The 12,821-nt window shown below is 40.9% G+C and overlaps 1 protein-coding gene across 1 annotated transcript in view; it reads right to left on the bottom strand.

Moving 5' to 3' along the window:
- LOC126462265 (cytoplasmic phosphatidylinositol transfer protein 1) overlaps positions 1-12,821 on the bottom strand; it is a 97,129-nt gene that overhangs the window by 67,517 nt on the left and 16,791 nt on the right. The window contains exons 3-4 of the mRNA XM_050096059.1: positions 3,665-3,753; positions 3,531-3,538 (exon numbers count right to left, since the gene is read on the bottom strand). Of these exons, the coding sequence (XP_049952016.1) occupies positions 3,531-3,538; positions 3,665-3,753 (97 nt within the window). The remainder of the gene's footprint in view (positions 1-3,530; positions 3,539-3,664; positions 3,754-12,821) is intronic.

The following is a 12,821-nucleotide window of genomic DNA, read 5'->3' as shown; positions in this document are numbered from 1 at the left end:
ACGCTAATTTATCATGTTATTTCTTCTTGCATACGTTGTTTTATCTTATTGCATCCAGTGTAGGTCATGGTGATTGGCATACAGGTGCAGTCTAGTAAAGTTGTACTAACATTCTTGGTTGTGTTGTGTGTCCCAGTTACAACACTAGCAATGACGAGTGTAGGAGTGTTCTCCGTGCGGTTTTCAGTCTCTGGTTGGTCATCTGTTGCACCTACGATGTCTGACGTGTTACTGATGAATTTTTACGCCTGCTGATTGATCAGCAAGGGGTTCTTACTGCGACACTGCAGCATCACTGTCATTTATCTCCACAATATCTGGCTTATGATGGGTCTGTTGGAAAATGGGATGAATTCGAAAAACAATTGCGACAGCAGTTTCGCATGTGTTTGGATTGACTGTTGTTACCTCATGCCATGCTTTCTTTTTGTCTTGATTATTGCTTCGCATGTATCAACTTCTTTGCCAACCGGCCCCCTGTAGGATATGTCTTCTCTCTCTTTTGATAACATGTGCGACCCTCTTTCGAAATACTACTGTAAAGGAACACAATTCATTGCCACTCAATTTGAGTTCTATATGAATCACAAGAAAGCAGAACATTCCTATAAGACTTGGGCAGCTGAGCTTCGCGGTTTAAGCTGTCATTGTCACTTTGTAACTGATGTACATAAGGAGTTATATGCTGGCCAAGTGATTCATGCTGCAATCATTCAGTATGGTTACAGTATATTCTCAATGCACATCACAGCATTCTGCCTTGCGGGAAATGTTGTCTCCGTGACTGCAACCTTCGCAGGCCTTGGACCATCTCCACGTTGATTTTGCAGGCTCTTTCCTTAATGCATATTGGCTAACAGTAATTGACACATTCTCTTGGTTCCCGTATGTTGTTCGTTATCCATATATTTCGGCCGCTGCCACTGTGGTAGCCCTGTTGAAAACTTTTTCCATCAAAGGACTTCCAGCAATGTTGGTCTCTGATAACGGCTCTCAGTTTGTGTCACAGGAGTCTGCCTCATCTTAAAACACCTGTGAGATTCGCCACATCTTTGTCCTATCCTTCCACCTGCAGTCCAACAGTGAGGCTGAAAGATTAGTTAGGACATTCAAAATGGAAATGAAAAAGTACATGACTTGGTCCCCATCCACCATTGCCTTGGATCAACTTCTGTCTCCCTACTGTCTTTGGCAACAACAGCCCCACTGAGCTCCTCCAGGGCATCAACCCTGGACACTCCTGAATCTTGTGCAGCCTGGCCGGGAATGTCAATCCATGCAGCCATCATCCTGTTTCCCACCTGGGGGAGTGAGGGGGACAGGGGATGGTCTACGCACATGGGTTTGGTCATTGGCCAAAATAGATTCCAGTCGTCATCTCCCAATGCTGCAGCCACCGTCTCTGCCACATCCATACGGAGGAGGACCTCTGTGCACCTCATTATGACCAGTTGTGCCTGGACAACCCCCACCCAGGACATCGACATCGCCACGTTAGTCTGCATTGCTTGAGGGATCACCTGATGTGGCTGGGTCCCTGCCATGACATACAAGGGGTCCTCCATGACCAGTGGACGAACCTGGCACAGCTTCCCAATACTGTTACTAGTACCATTGCAGCCATCCATACTGAAGCTGTCTTCTCTGCCTCAGCCACCAGCTGCAGGGGCAGGGGCACCAACACCACCACCACCACCACCACCACCACCACCACCACCAGGCCTTGGACCTGACGTGGAGATGGAGCTCACACTGACGTCACCCGTCCTACCTTATGGACTGACATGAGAAGGTGGACTGCAATGCTGCTCGGCATATGCCCCATTATCAGCATGTCATCTCAGTAGGAGACTTATGGAGGAAGACACCATGGACATCCTGCAAATCTGAGCTGATCCCCAAGGGAAGAGGAATGAAATAATGTGCAGACATTTGAAAGCCACGCACTTTAGCAGTGTGTCGACATCTGCGAGAGTGCACCACAAAAGAGCAATACTGTGAACTTCCGACAGAGCCCATCACATGCAAGTGCCTATTTAAACCTTGCCACACTATGCTCATGTTCAGTTATCATGTTGTTACTGCTTGCATACCTTACCTTATCGTATTGTTTCAGTATATGTCACAGTGAATTGCATACAGGCAACAGTCTAATAAAGTTGTACTAACATTCTTAGTTGTGTTGTGTGTCCTAGTTAAAACAGTGTTTCAATCAAACCATCCACAGACCTGAACATGTGACAGATACACGAGTAATCTGTCAAATTCTGTAAGCAAATCCTGCATGCTATGTGATAAAAAATATAATGAATAAATATATTTCAGTTAAAATAACACCTTTTGGAAGATGCACTGTCATTTTATAGGAATCATAAATAGTTAGTGGAAAATTCCAATTATATTTGCCTTTATGCTCTATCTTGATTGTAATCCCAAATATTACACTTTGTAAACAGTTCACACCAGTATATAAATTAATTCCAGTTTTTTTATCTGAGGAGACATCAGGAAAGTTTGACAACAATATCCCAATTTTAGACACAGAACTTAGAATTCTTTGTTGAGGAAATGAAATACCTTCCACTGGAGTCTATGATAGGTAACACACAATAGTCACCTTAACTTACTCTGAATAACTTATTTTCACAATAAAAATCAAAGGAATATTTAAATGAAAAGATTTTGATTAAATTCTTGTTAACATAACCCTGAAGGTCATCTCAGAAAGATGAGCTCAAAAAACTGCCTTTGAGAAAGATGAAGTTCCTAACACTGATGTACAGGTTCCTAGTCTCTTAGGTGAGTAGTAACCTTTTCCTGGACTCTTACTTCAGGATTATGAACCCACAACAAGTATAACCACTGTAAGGTTTACAGACTACAACTCTTTCCACATTTCCTGTTAAAACACAGTAACACTTCAGTCACATTAATAGTTACACAAATGTGTACATATACCTCTGCTACATACTGGGTGAAACCAAACTCCAACAAAATTTCGGATGTTTTTCAGGCATATTTTCTGAGTATTTTGTTACAAGGGAGCCATAGTCTCTGGTGACTCACCACAGAATAATTACAGTCCATTTGATTTTCTACCCCCACTTACTTTTGTATCTTATTTCAATGAAAACATCAGCAACATCAGCACAACAGTGCAAATGTCTACAGAATGTGCTGTGTGTATCGTATGGAGATACACTTGTTCCATTTACTCATTGTACATGCCACTGACAACAGCATTGCTCACTTTACTCTTTGCTCTCAACCATAAGTTATGTACTGCTCGGTTGTCGAAGGTTTCTTTTTCTGATATTGTTAGTTGTATGGTAACACAGCAACATGGAACTTAAAAGTAGACACTCCAGACATCTAAAAATAGGCTGTGCTGAGTAAAAAGACACCAGAAAAATAACCTAGGTATAGTAATTAAGCTGCAACATAAAATGCTCTTAAAATATAAATCCTTCGCAAGGAGCAAATTTTAATAAACAGTAGCCCAGAATACTTATTAAATACTTTATACTTACAGTGTATTCTGAAATCCACATAATTTGGAAAAGGAAGCACATGTAAAAGAAACACTCAATTAGTAAAAATGCCCAGAAAGTATTTCAACTCTATGGAGGCTATGATCAAGAAAGTTAACAGCAAAGAAATCTACCTGTAATTGTGAATGGGTAGTAATTCCATGCTTTCTCTGTCACGTAGAATACTCGTGGTATCAATGACTGAACCCAGTATGGAAGTCTACTACAAAAGAAAAAAAGACAAAGCTTAAAAATATGTAAAAGCTTCCAACTAATGAAAGATTTTTGTACACTTGTTCATCAGACTACGAAAGCACCCACTTCACTTACTTTCAAACCTGTAATAATATCACTATTTGAAGCAAAAGCATAATAAACCAAGTACATACTGCACTGATAATAATTTACTAACATAACAGTATAAACACTATTTAAAATGTTATCCAATAAATGGAATCCCTTCTCGTTCAAAAGTGATAAAGCAATTGGTTCTGGAAAAACAAAATTCATCAAAAAACAAGATAAGCCTACTATTAACATCTGCAAAATGACCATCGCTAATGTTTCAAATAATTGGAGAAAATACCAGGGAACCAAAGCAAACAGAGTAATGGCCTTCAACACAAGAACATACTGTTTCAGAAGAAACACAATGAACTTAACACAAATTACGAGGGCAGTTCAATAAGTAATGCAACACATTTTTTTTCTTGGCCAATTTTGGTTGAAAAAACCAGAAATTTCTTGTGAAATATTTTCAAACATTCCCGCTTCGTCTCGTATAGTTTCATTGACTTCCGACAGGTGGCAGCGCTGTACGGAGCTGTTAAAATGGCGTCTGTAACGGACGTGCGTTGCAAACAACGGGCAGTGATCGAGTTTCTTTTGGCGGAAAACCAGGGCATCTCAGATATTCATAGGCGCTTGCAGAATGTCTACGGTGATCTGGCAGTGGACAAAAGCACGGTGAGTCGTTGGGCAAAGCGTGTGTCATCATCGCCGCAAGGTCAAGCAAGACTGTCTGATCTCCTGTGTGCGGGCCGGCCGTGCACAGCTGTGACTCCTGCAATGGCGGAGCGTGCGAACACACTCGTTCGAGATGATCGACGGATCACCATCAAACAACTCAGTGCTCAACTTGACATCTCTGTTGGTAGTGCTGTCACAATTGTTCACCAGTTGGGATATTCAAAGGTTTGTTCCCACTGGGTCCCTCGTTGTCTAACCGAACGCCATAAAGAACAAAGGAGAACCATCTGTGCGGAATTGCTTGCTCGTTATGTGGCTGAGGGTGACAATTTCTTGTCAAAGATTGTTACAGGCGATGAAACATGGGTTCATCACTTCGAACCTGAAACAAAACGGCAATCAATGGAGTGGCGCCACACCCACTCCCCTACCAAGAAAAAGTTTAAAGCCATACCCTCAGCCGGTAAAGTCATGGTTACAGTCTTCTGGGATGCTGAAGGGGTTATTCTGTTCCACGTCCTTCCCCATGGTCAAACGATCAACTCTGAAGTGTATTGTGCTACTCTTCAGAAATTGAAGAAACGACTTCAGCTTGTTCATAGGCACAAAAATCTGAACGAACTTCTCCTTCTTCATGACAATGCAAGACCTCACACAAGTCTTCGCACCCGAGAGGAGCTCACAAAACTTCAGTGGACTGTTCTTCCTCATGCACCCTACAGCCCCGATCTCGCACCGTCGGATTTCCATATGTTTGGCCCAATGAAGGACGCAATCCGTGGGAGGCACTACGCGGATGATGAAGAAGTTATTGATGCAGTACGACGTTGGCTCCAACATCGACCAGTGGAATGGTACCGTGCAGGCATACAGGCCCTCATTTCAAGGTGGCATAAGGCCGTAGCATTGAATGGAGATTACGTTGAAAAATAGTGTTGTGTAGCTAAAAGATTGGGGAATAACCTGGTGTATTTCAATGCTGAATAAAACAACTCCTGTTTTAGAAAAAAAATGTGTTGCATTACTTATTGAACTGCCCTCGTATTAAAAAAAAAAAAAAATTCAGCAACAGTCCTTGAATTAGGTTTAGTTTATCACATGGACCAAGATGTGAAGATTGGGCGGCCAGTAGAACACCACTTTAGGAGACGTGAGTAGGACCTTGGATAGGATGTCCCTCATTTCAATGCAAGATGAGGGATAATCAAGGCTCTTTCCTGTCCAGAGTGATAGTGGGTGATGAGGGGGACACTCTTTTGTAGCGGTTTCTTGGGGGTGGTGGGAGAAGTGGGGGCAGTAGGAGGATATGGAATGGGAGATTTGTTTATGGATTAAGTTTAAGGGGTACTGCCTTCAGCATTCTGGGGAAGGGAGTTCTCATCACTTTCAGATACATTGTCCACATGTGGCTAGGTCATATGGGTGGGATTTTTTGGTGTGGAAAGGATGGCAGTTGTCAAAATGCAGATACTGTTGGTGGTTAGTTGGTTTAATGTGGAACCAATGGTCTTTGTAGTCTGGTCCCTTCAACCCCCACATTTTAATGTGGACACAAGTGTTGGTAGAGCCATCAGAGAGATAGAGGTCAACATTCAGGAAGGAGGAAGGACTACCATATTGTGCATCAAAACACATTTTAACCCTTACACATCTGCACCTGCCATCCAAGAACAAGTAATGCATTTCCTGCAACATTCTGTCATCCTGCACCATTAGTCAGAGACTAGCAGCAGCCAGATGAGGGAAACGTTCCATGCATAGGCTGCCATTAACACCACAGCACAAACAGCTGTGTTTGGAGTGGTGCCGTGTCTGCAAGGCAAGGACTGCTTGTAACACCATAGCTTACACACTACATACTCTTTGTTGATTCATTTAGCTTTCTATTTTGTTCAACAACCCATCATTGAACTTCTGTAATTAGTGTACGATTAATTCGATACTGTAATGAAGTGTCATTTCTGTAATATGCACAATATGAGCAAATGATCTTTTGTTTTCCTATATAATCTCTTTGGTTACCTTTAAAATTAAATAATTTTATTTAAATAATTTTGTGTAGAACTACCAATATATGCAAATGTTCTGTTTTATTTAAAATGTTTGTTTGCTGTTATGTAAACTGCTGACCTTCACTATGGGTTTCTAGTTATTTTGTATGTAAAAGGTGTTGTGGTTCCCCTCGGGAATGGAGCTGTGTAGCACGCGCAAATTGTGGTTGGCCTAGGTAGAAAAGGTGGAACAAAGAGTCAGTCAGGGATGAGGCTACCAAACTGTCAACTGCTCATGTAAAAGTTGTATATTGAGCTGGTGCCGAGAGAGGCTTTCCGTGCCGCTTTTTAATGCCTCGGATGGATGGATAAAGAGCTGGAACTATTCTGGAATTGGTATCTATCATCGCCACCAAGAAATGACAGAGTCCAGCAATTCTACCTGCAAATCCACCTACCGACATGCAATCGTCACCACACTGCACAATCACTGTAATGGAACTCTATAGTAATGTACAGTGAAGGATCAGCTCATAGGATGTTATAGTGCACCCAAATATAAGGTAAAATTTGACTGAACTCTTGTACCTACCGTGATTTATCCTCAGTCACATATCCATTTAGGGTTCCTCCCACGCTAAAATGTTTACTGAGTGTCCTTTATTGAAGGCATATTAAAATTAATATTGTTTGTTGACAGGATCTTACAAATATCTCAAATTTGTGTTTCACTGTAGTAAAAGTTGAAAACTGCAATTGTGGACAGTTATATACTCATGCTTGCTAAGCACTTGTTTCTCTTGCGTATTAAAAGTGCATACTAATGGTGTAACAGGGTCAACAGTTTGTCTATTGTGCTCATGCTAGATAACGAATAATAGAAAGGCCACTATCTATGAAAATAGTAACTTCTTTATTCAAAAGACAGTGAGAAGTAATTTGTTAGTGAAATCCAATTAATTTTCATTCTAAGTAGAAAGGTGTTTAGTAGTGAGAGACTTAATCTATGCACAGTAACTAAATTTGCTGTGAACCATGTCCATATTTCATATCAGATAGGAATTTGTTTGAAAAGTAATACTAAACCTATGTCCAATTTACGATTCTACAGTGAATATTAAGGGTAATGTTATTGAGATCATTCAGTTTGACCAAGTCCTCATGATAAAAGTGTGTTTTGTTATCTGTTATGTTTATGCAAATAGTTTGTTCTGATCTGTTAGCTCCAACCTTAATGTGAACATACTGTATTCAAGTGCCAGAGTTCATTGCGCTCATGTGTGGCAAAGTATAGGTTGTGTTTGTCTGTTAAAGTTACTCATACCTATTTTCTTGAACAAGATTGTCATTCATTCTCTTGCCTAATTAGGCTGGTGGCCATTTGCTTTATTCGTTGAACAGTGTAGACAGGTAAAATATTGTTTGTTACTGTTTAAATATTTACGTAATTCTGACTTTCACTTCCGATAAGCCACCTAACACAGTCTACATAACAAAATTCCTCTCAGAGGGTAACACTGCTCTGCTTCTTTATACTATAATTGCTTGAATAAAAATAATTTCATTATACGAACTGCCTCCAGCTTTAAGGTTATGGTATAGCAGTAGCAGATGGAAGTGTTATATGCTGATGACTGGCAACGCATAATGTTCACGGACAATTTGCAGTTCTACATTACCCCGGATGACCATCATCAACAAGTATGGTTATGACTTGGGGAGAAGTCTCATTTTTCCAATGTTTAGGAGAGGCAATGGAGTTACTCCTGGTGTCATAGTGTAGCAAGCCATCACACACGACTTCATGTCACAGCATTACATCATAGACGTCCTTCTTGCTCATGTGTTACTTCTTGTGCAACAGTATCACTGTCATATTTTGCAGTAGGACAATCATCCTCCACACAAGGCTCATGCCTATGTGAACTATCCGCGTGTTGTTGAGATATTCCCATGGCCAGCAAGATCCATGTGTGGCAAACAAAATACAAGCTAACTGAATCCTGCCCTATACCTATGACAGACTGGAGACTTCCTTACAGATTGAATACAGTACATCTTTCTTGTGGTGAGAAATCTTCCAATGTGTAACAGTTTCAGCGGAAACACAAAAGGAGTCTTATAAGATCATTACTATTTACGGTGTGTGTAAGTGCTGTAGTAGATAATGTCACAAGCTCCACAAGGCTGTTTGCTTCTGACACCATTGTATATTAGGGAGCTGCGACAGAAAAAAATGTTAGTGAACTGTATGAAGAGTCACAAAAAGATAGTTAGCACAGGTGCTCAAAATAAAAGAAAATGTAACAAATTACACATAAGAAAGTAGGAAGAACCATTAGCATTTGATTTCATAGCTGGCAATCAATCACAGGAAACAGTTACAACAACAGAATATCCCAAAGTATGTGACCAGTAGAACCTAAATTGAAACAACCATATGAAACTAACTGAATGAAAAGCAGATGCCAGAGAGATTGAGTGGTAGGATCCAACAGAAATGTAATTCACCCACAGAGTAGTACCTGCAAAAGTCTCAGTGAATTGGTTCTTGCCTGCCATTCATCATTCTGAGACACTTATAAGGTAAGATTGATAGAGGAGATACACAGAAGAGTGGCAAGTTTGTCATGGGTTCATCTAGTAAGCAAGAGTGTGCCATGGGTGGTTACTGTGGTTTCTGAGAGCATGCCTTCATGAATCAGGGAAATTCAAACTTATAAGGAAACTTATCAACAGTCACTCCTCACACAAACAATTCATGATGGAACAGAAAAGGGGTAAAATGATATCGGAATCAAAAGTACTCCCCACCACTCGCCAAAATGTGGTTTACTAAGTGTAATTTAATTACCTTTGTGCCACAGCTAAACCACTAGATGCAGAGTAGAATTTAAAAAATCCACACTACTAACTAGGTAACTTTGATTCCTACAACATCAACATTTACATCTAAATACATACTCGCAAGCCATTGTACAGTATGTGGCAGACAGTCCTTGAAGGGAAAATTATATTAGTGCTTAAGTAAAAAGGTGGCTCATCGAAGCATTCTGTACAGAAAGGGAGGGACAATACTTCACACAACATCACCAGTTTGCCCTCTATATGATTCCATTTCAGCACTAGTCAAACAGTTGTTCCGGAAGCATGGACATCTCATTTTATTGGATAACTCTTGAAATCTACAATTTTAAACATACTTTTTTCTCTGATGAGTAGTCTAATCTGCACTAATGCCAGCTCTACGGAATCTATTAACTTTGTGCCTATGTTGTTTTGTAATCCCTATTTCAAAAGGAACGTACGCAAACTTAGAGACACTGACAACCAATAAAAATTCCAGTCTGGTTTGCAATGACTTGTGGGGGATTCTACTCCTCAATATCCAAGTGATATCACAAAAATTTCCTGGTTTGTAAAGCAGCAGCTTTAATGGTTTACATGGAGTGGATGCTGACATTATCAATTACAATAACTGCAACATAGAGGGAGGTATGGAAAACAGTAGTTAGGAAATATTTCATGTTGTTTTAGCATGGTAAACCTCCATCATTACATATACAGGGTGTGTCACAATTCATGTTACACACTTTTAGAGGTTGTAGAGATGACTTAAATACCAACTTTTACACAGGAACCCATGTCCAAAAAGGGCATCCAACAATGCTACAGAGGAAGAAAGTTATAGTCACCAGTGCCTGTGAATGTATGTACAGGACAATTCCGTGACGATGTTACAAACTTTCCAGGACGATGGTGATGGACAAATGTATCAACTTGAGGCAAAAGTTCCTTACAAGAAACAAATGAGTTGAAAGTTATAAGTGAAAACCATTCTGATACTTCCGACAGTGGAATACATGTAGCGGTACTGTTGTTGCTAAGAATGTTGGACATGCAACTTTCAGAGGTGGTAGTATGGACTAAGACAAGGAAAAAGTATCCAGTACACATGGGCTCTAAAATGCACACCTCAGGACCTACAAGCACTTGTTCATCTTCGCTACTGTAAAACATAGCTTCTCTTTTGAAAAAGTGCTCATGGGCACGCATTTTAGAGCTCACGCTTACTAGATAATTTTTCTTGTTTTCATCCATACTACCACCACAGAAAATTGTCTACCCTACGATCTTAGCAACAACAGTGCCATATATGTAATATACTGACAGAGATCAGAACAGTTTTCACTTATAGCTTTTAACTCATTTAATTCTGGTGCAGGAACCCTTACCTCAAATTGATACATTTGTCCTTGTCCATTATCCTTTAAAGTTTGTATCATCATCACGGAATCATCCTGTGTATACGAGGTCTGTCTAAAAAAGTATCCAACCTTTGATTTTCCCACGCAAAATAGAGACGATAGTGCAGCACCACAGTAAAGGAAGAGACCTTTATGTGCATGCATGAATTTTGTCCCCACCTTCCAGCGTATCAGTCGCTGTCAGATGCAGTGGGTGTAACACAAATTAAGGAGTGGTTCAACCGATTCAAAAATGGCTGCACATCAGTGGAGAGTGACCAGCATTCTGGCAGGCCCCAAGCTGCTCGGAGTGCAGCTATTGTTGAGAGGGTGCAAAATTTGGTGATGGCTGATCGTCGTTTGGCCGTGCGGGAGACTTCCCAAGAGGTTGGGGCGAGTAAAGATTCTGCACATGCAATTTTGCATTATGATTTGAACATGCACCGAGTGGCTATGAAATTCGCACCCAAGTTGTTGTCACTGGAACAAAAAAATCTCCTTTTTGACGTTGCACAGGGCCTTCTGGACACCACCAACACTGATCCTGGATTTCTGAACACGTGATAAATGGAGATGAGTCATGGGCATACGGGTAGGACCCAGAAACAAAAAGACCATTATCGCAATAGAAGCATCCCGAGTCTTCAAGACCGAAGAAAGTGCGGCAGGCGCGAAGCAAAATCAAGGTGCTGCTGACTGTCTTCTTTGACATCCGTGGGATTGTGCATCACGAATATGCACTGGGAGGACAAACAGTGACAAAGCAGTACTATCAAGATGTTCTTTGGGGACTCCATGACGCAAATCAGCGCAAAAGACTGTGGACAGCAAAACACTGGTAACTGCATCATGACAACACCCCCGCACATTCATCCCCACTTGATCCAAAATTTCTGGGCCAAACATGGAGTCACAGTCATTCATCAATCTCCCTACTCTCCAGACACGGCTCCTTGCGACTTCTGGTTGTTTCCAACATTGAAGACGCCACTGAAAGGATCCCATTTTGAGAGTAGAGAAGAGATAATGTGGAACACGACAACGGAGCTGAACACCATCTCAAAAGAAGACTTCCAGAGGTGTTTCCAGCAGTGGAAGGATCAGTGGGCTGAGTGCAAGCACAAGGGGCCTACTTTGAAGAGGATTAGGGTCCTAACCTCGTCAGGTATTCGAAATATTTTTTCTGGCCAAATGTAGGACAGGCTTCATACATAAATTTACAGGGGCCAGCTGTAACATCTTTGGATGACATTTCTGGGCATGGATTCCTATGTCAAACCTGCTCTACTACATCCCCTCTACAATTTCCAAAAGTGTATAACATGAATTGTGAAACACCCTGTACAAGCATACTCCAATACATACACACACACATGCTTTATTAATGTAATAAATGCCAGATGTGCTATCACAGATTTCTGTCATTCTCCCTTGCACCCAAAATATAACTCCTGTCCAATGCTAATTTCCTCCCACTGGTTATTCTAAGACAAGTGGAATCTATGCCTTTTAATATTCTGAACACGATTTGTCAGCTTCTGTTGAGATCCACAACTTCTTTCATTCATTCATGAAATTGAGATATCTGCAGTTGGGTATTCATTTCTAATATTCAGAGCACACCAAGCAACATGCAGCTGGTAGAGTTACACTACTGACTGCAGCATTAACTAGTATACTGCCTCTTGCTACTATGATTCTCCCAGAACCCACTTCCTTACCCACACAGGACTCTAGAGATATTCTGTCCTATTTCATTCACATCCTCAGCAAAGGAAAAATGATTGCATATGGAACCCATGTACACAACCTATTCTTAGACAGTGGCAAAACTGTCCAACAGTCTTCCTCAAATGCTGGTTATCTGATCTTACAAAATAGGATTGTGGATCCTTCTTCCAAAGATTCCCACAAAAGCTACCCAAGCATCTCTTTTACACTTACGTGTGGGTTGTATGGACCTGATGACCTGTCCTCCCCTTGGTAGAATAATCTCTATCTCATATAAGCCAAGATAATGAGGGGGTGGTGGAGGAGTAACACATCAAATGCCTTGATCCAAGTGCCTAGGTGATACTGCAATT

The sequence above is a fragment of the Schistocerca serialis genome, chromosome 1 (assembly GCF_023864345.2).
Source record: "Schistocerca serialis cubense isolate TAMUIC-IGC-003099 chromosome 1, iqSchSeri2.2, whole genome shotgun sequence".
Taxonomy (NCBI): domain Eukaryota; kingdom Metazoa; phylum Arthropoda; class Insecta; order Orthoptera; family Acrididae; genus Schistocerca; species Schistocerca serialis.
Note: the sequence above shows the minus strand (reverse complement) of the source record. Positions and strands in the feature narration are given on the sequence as shown.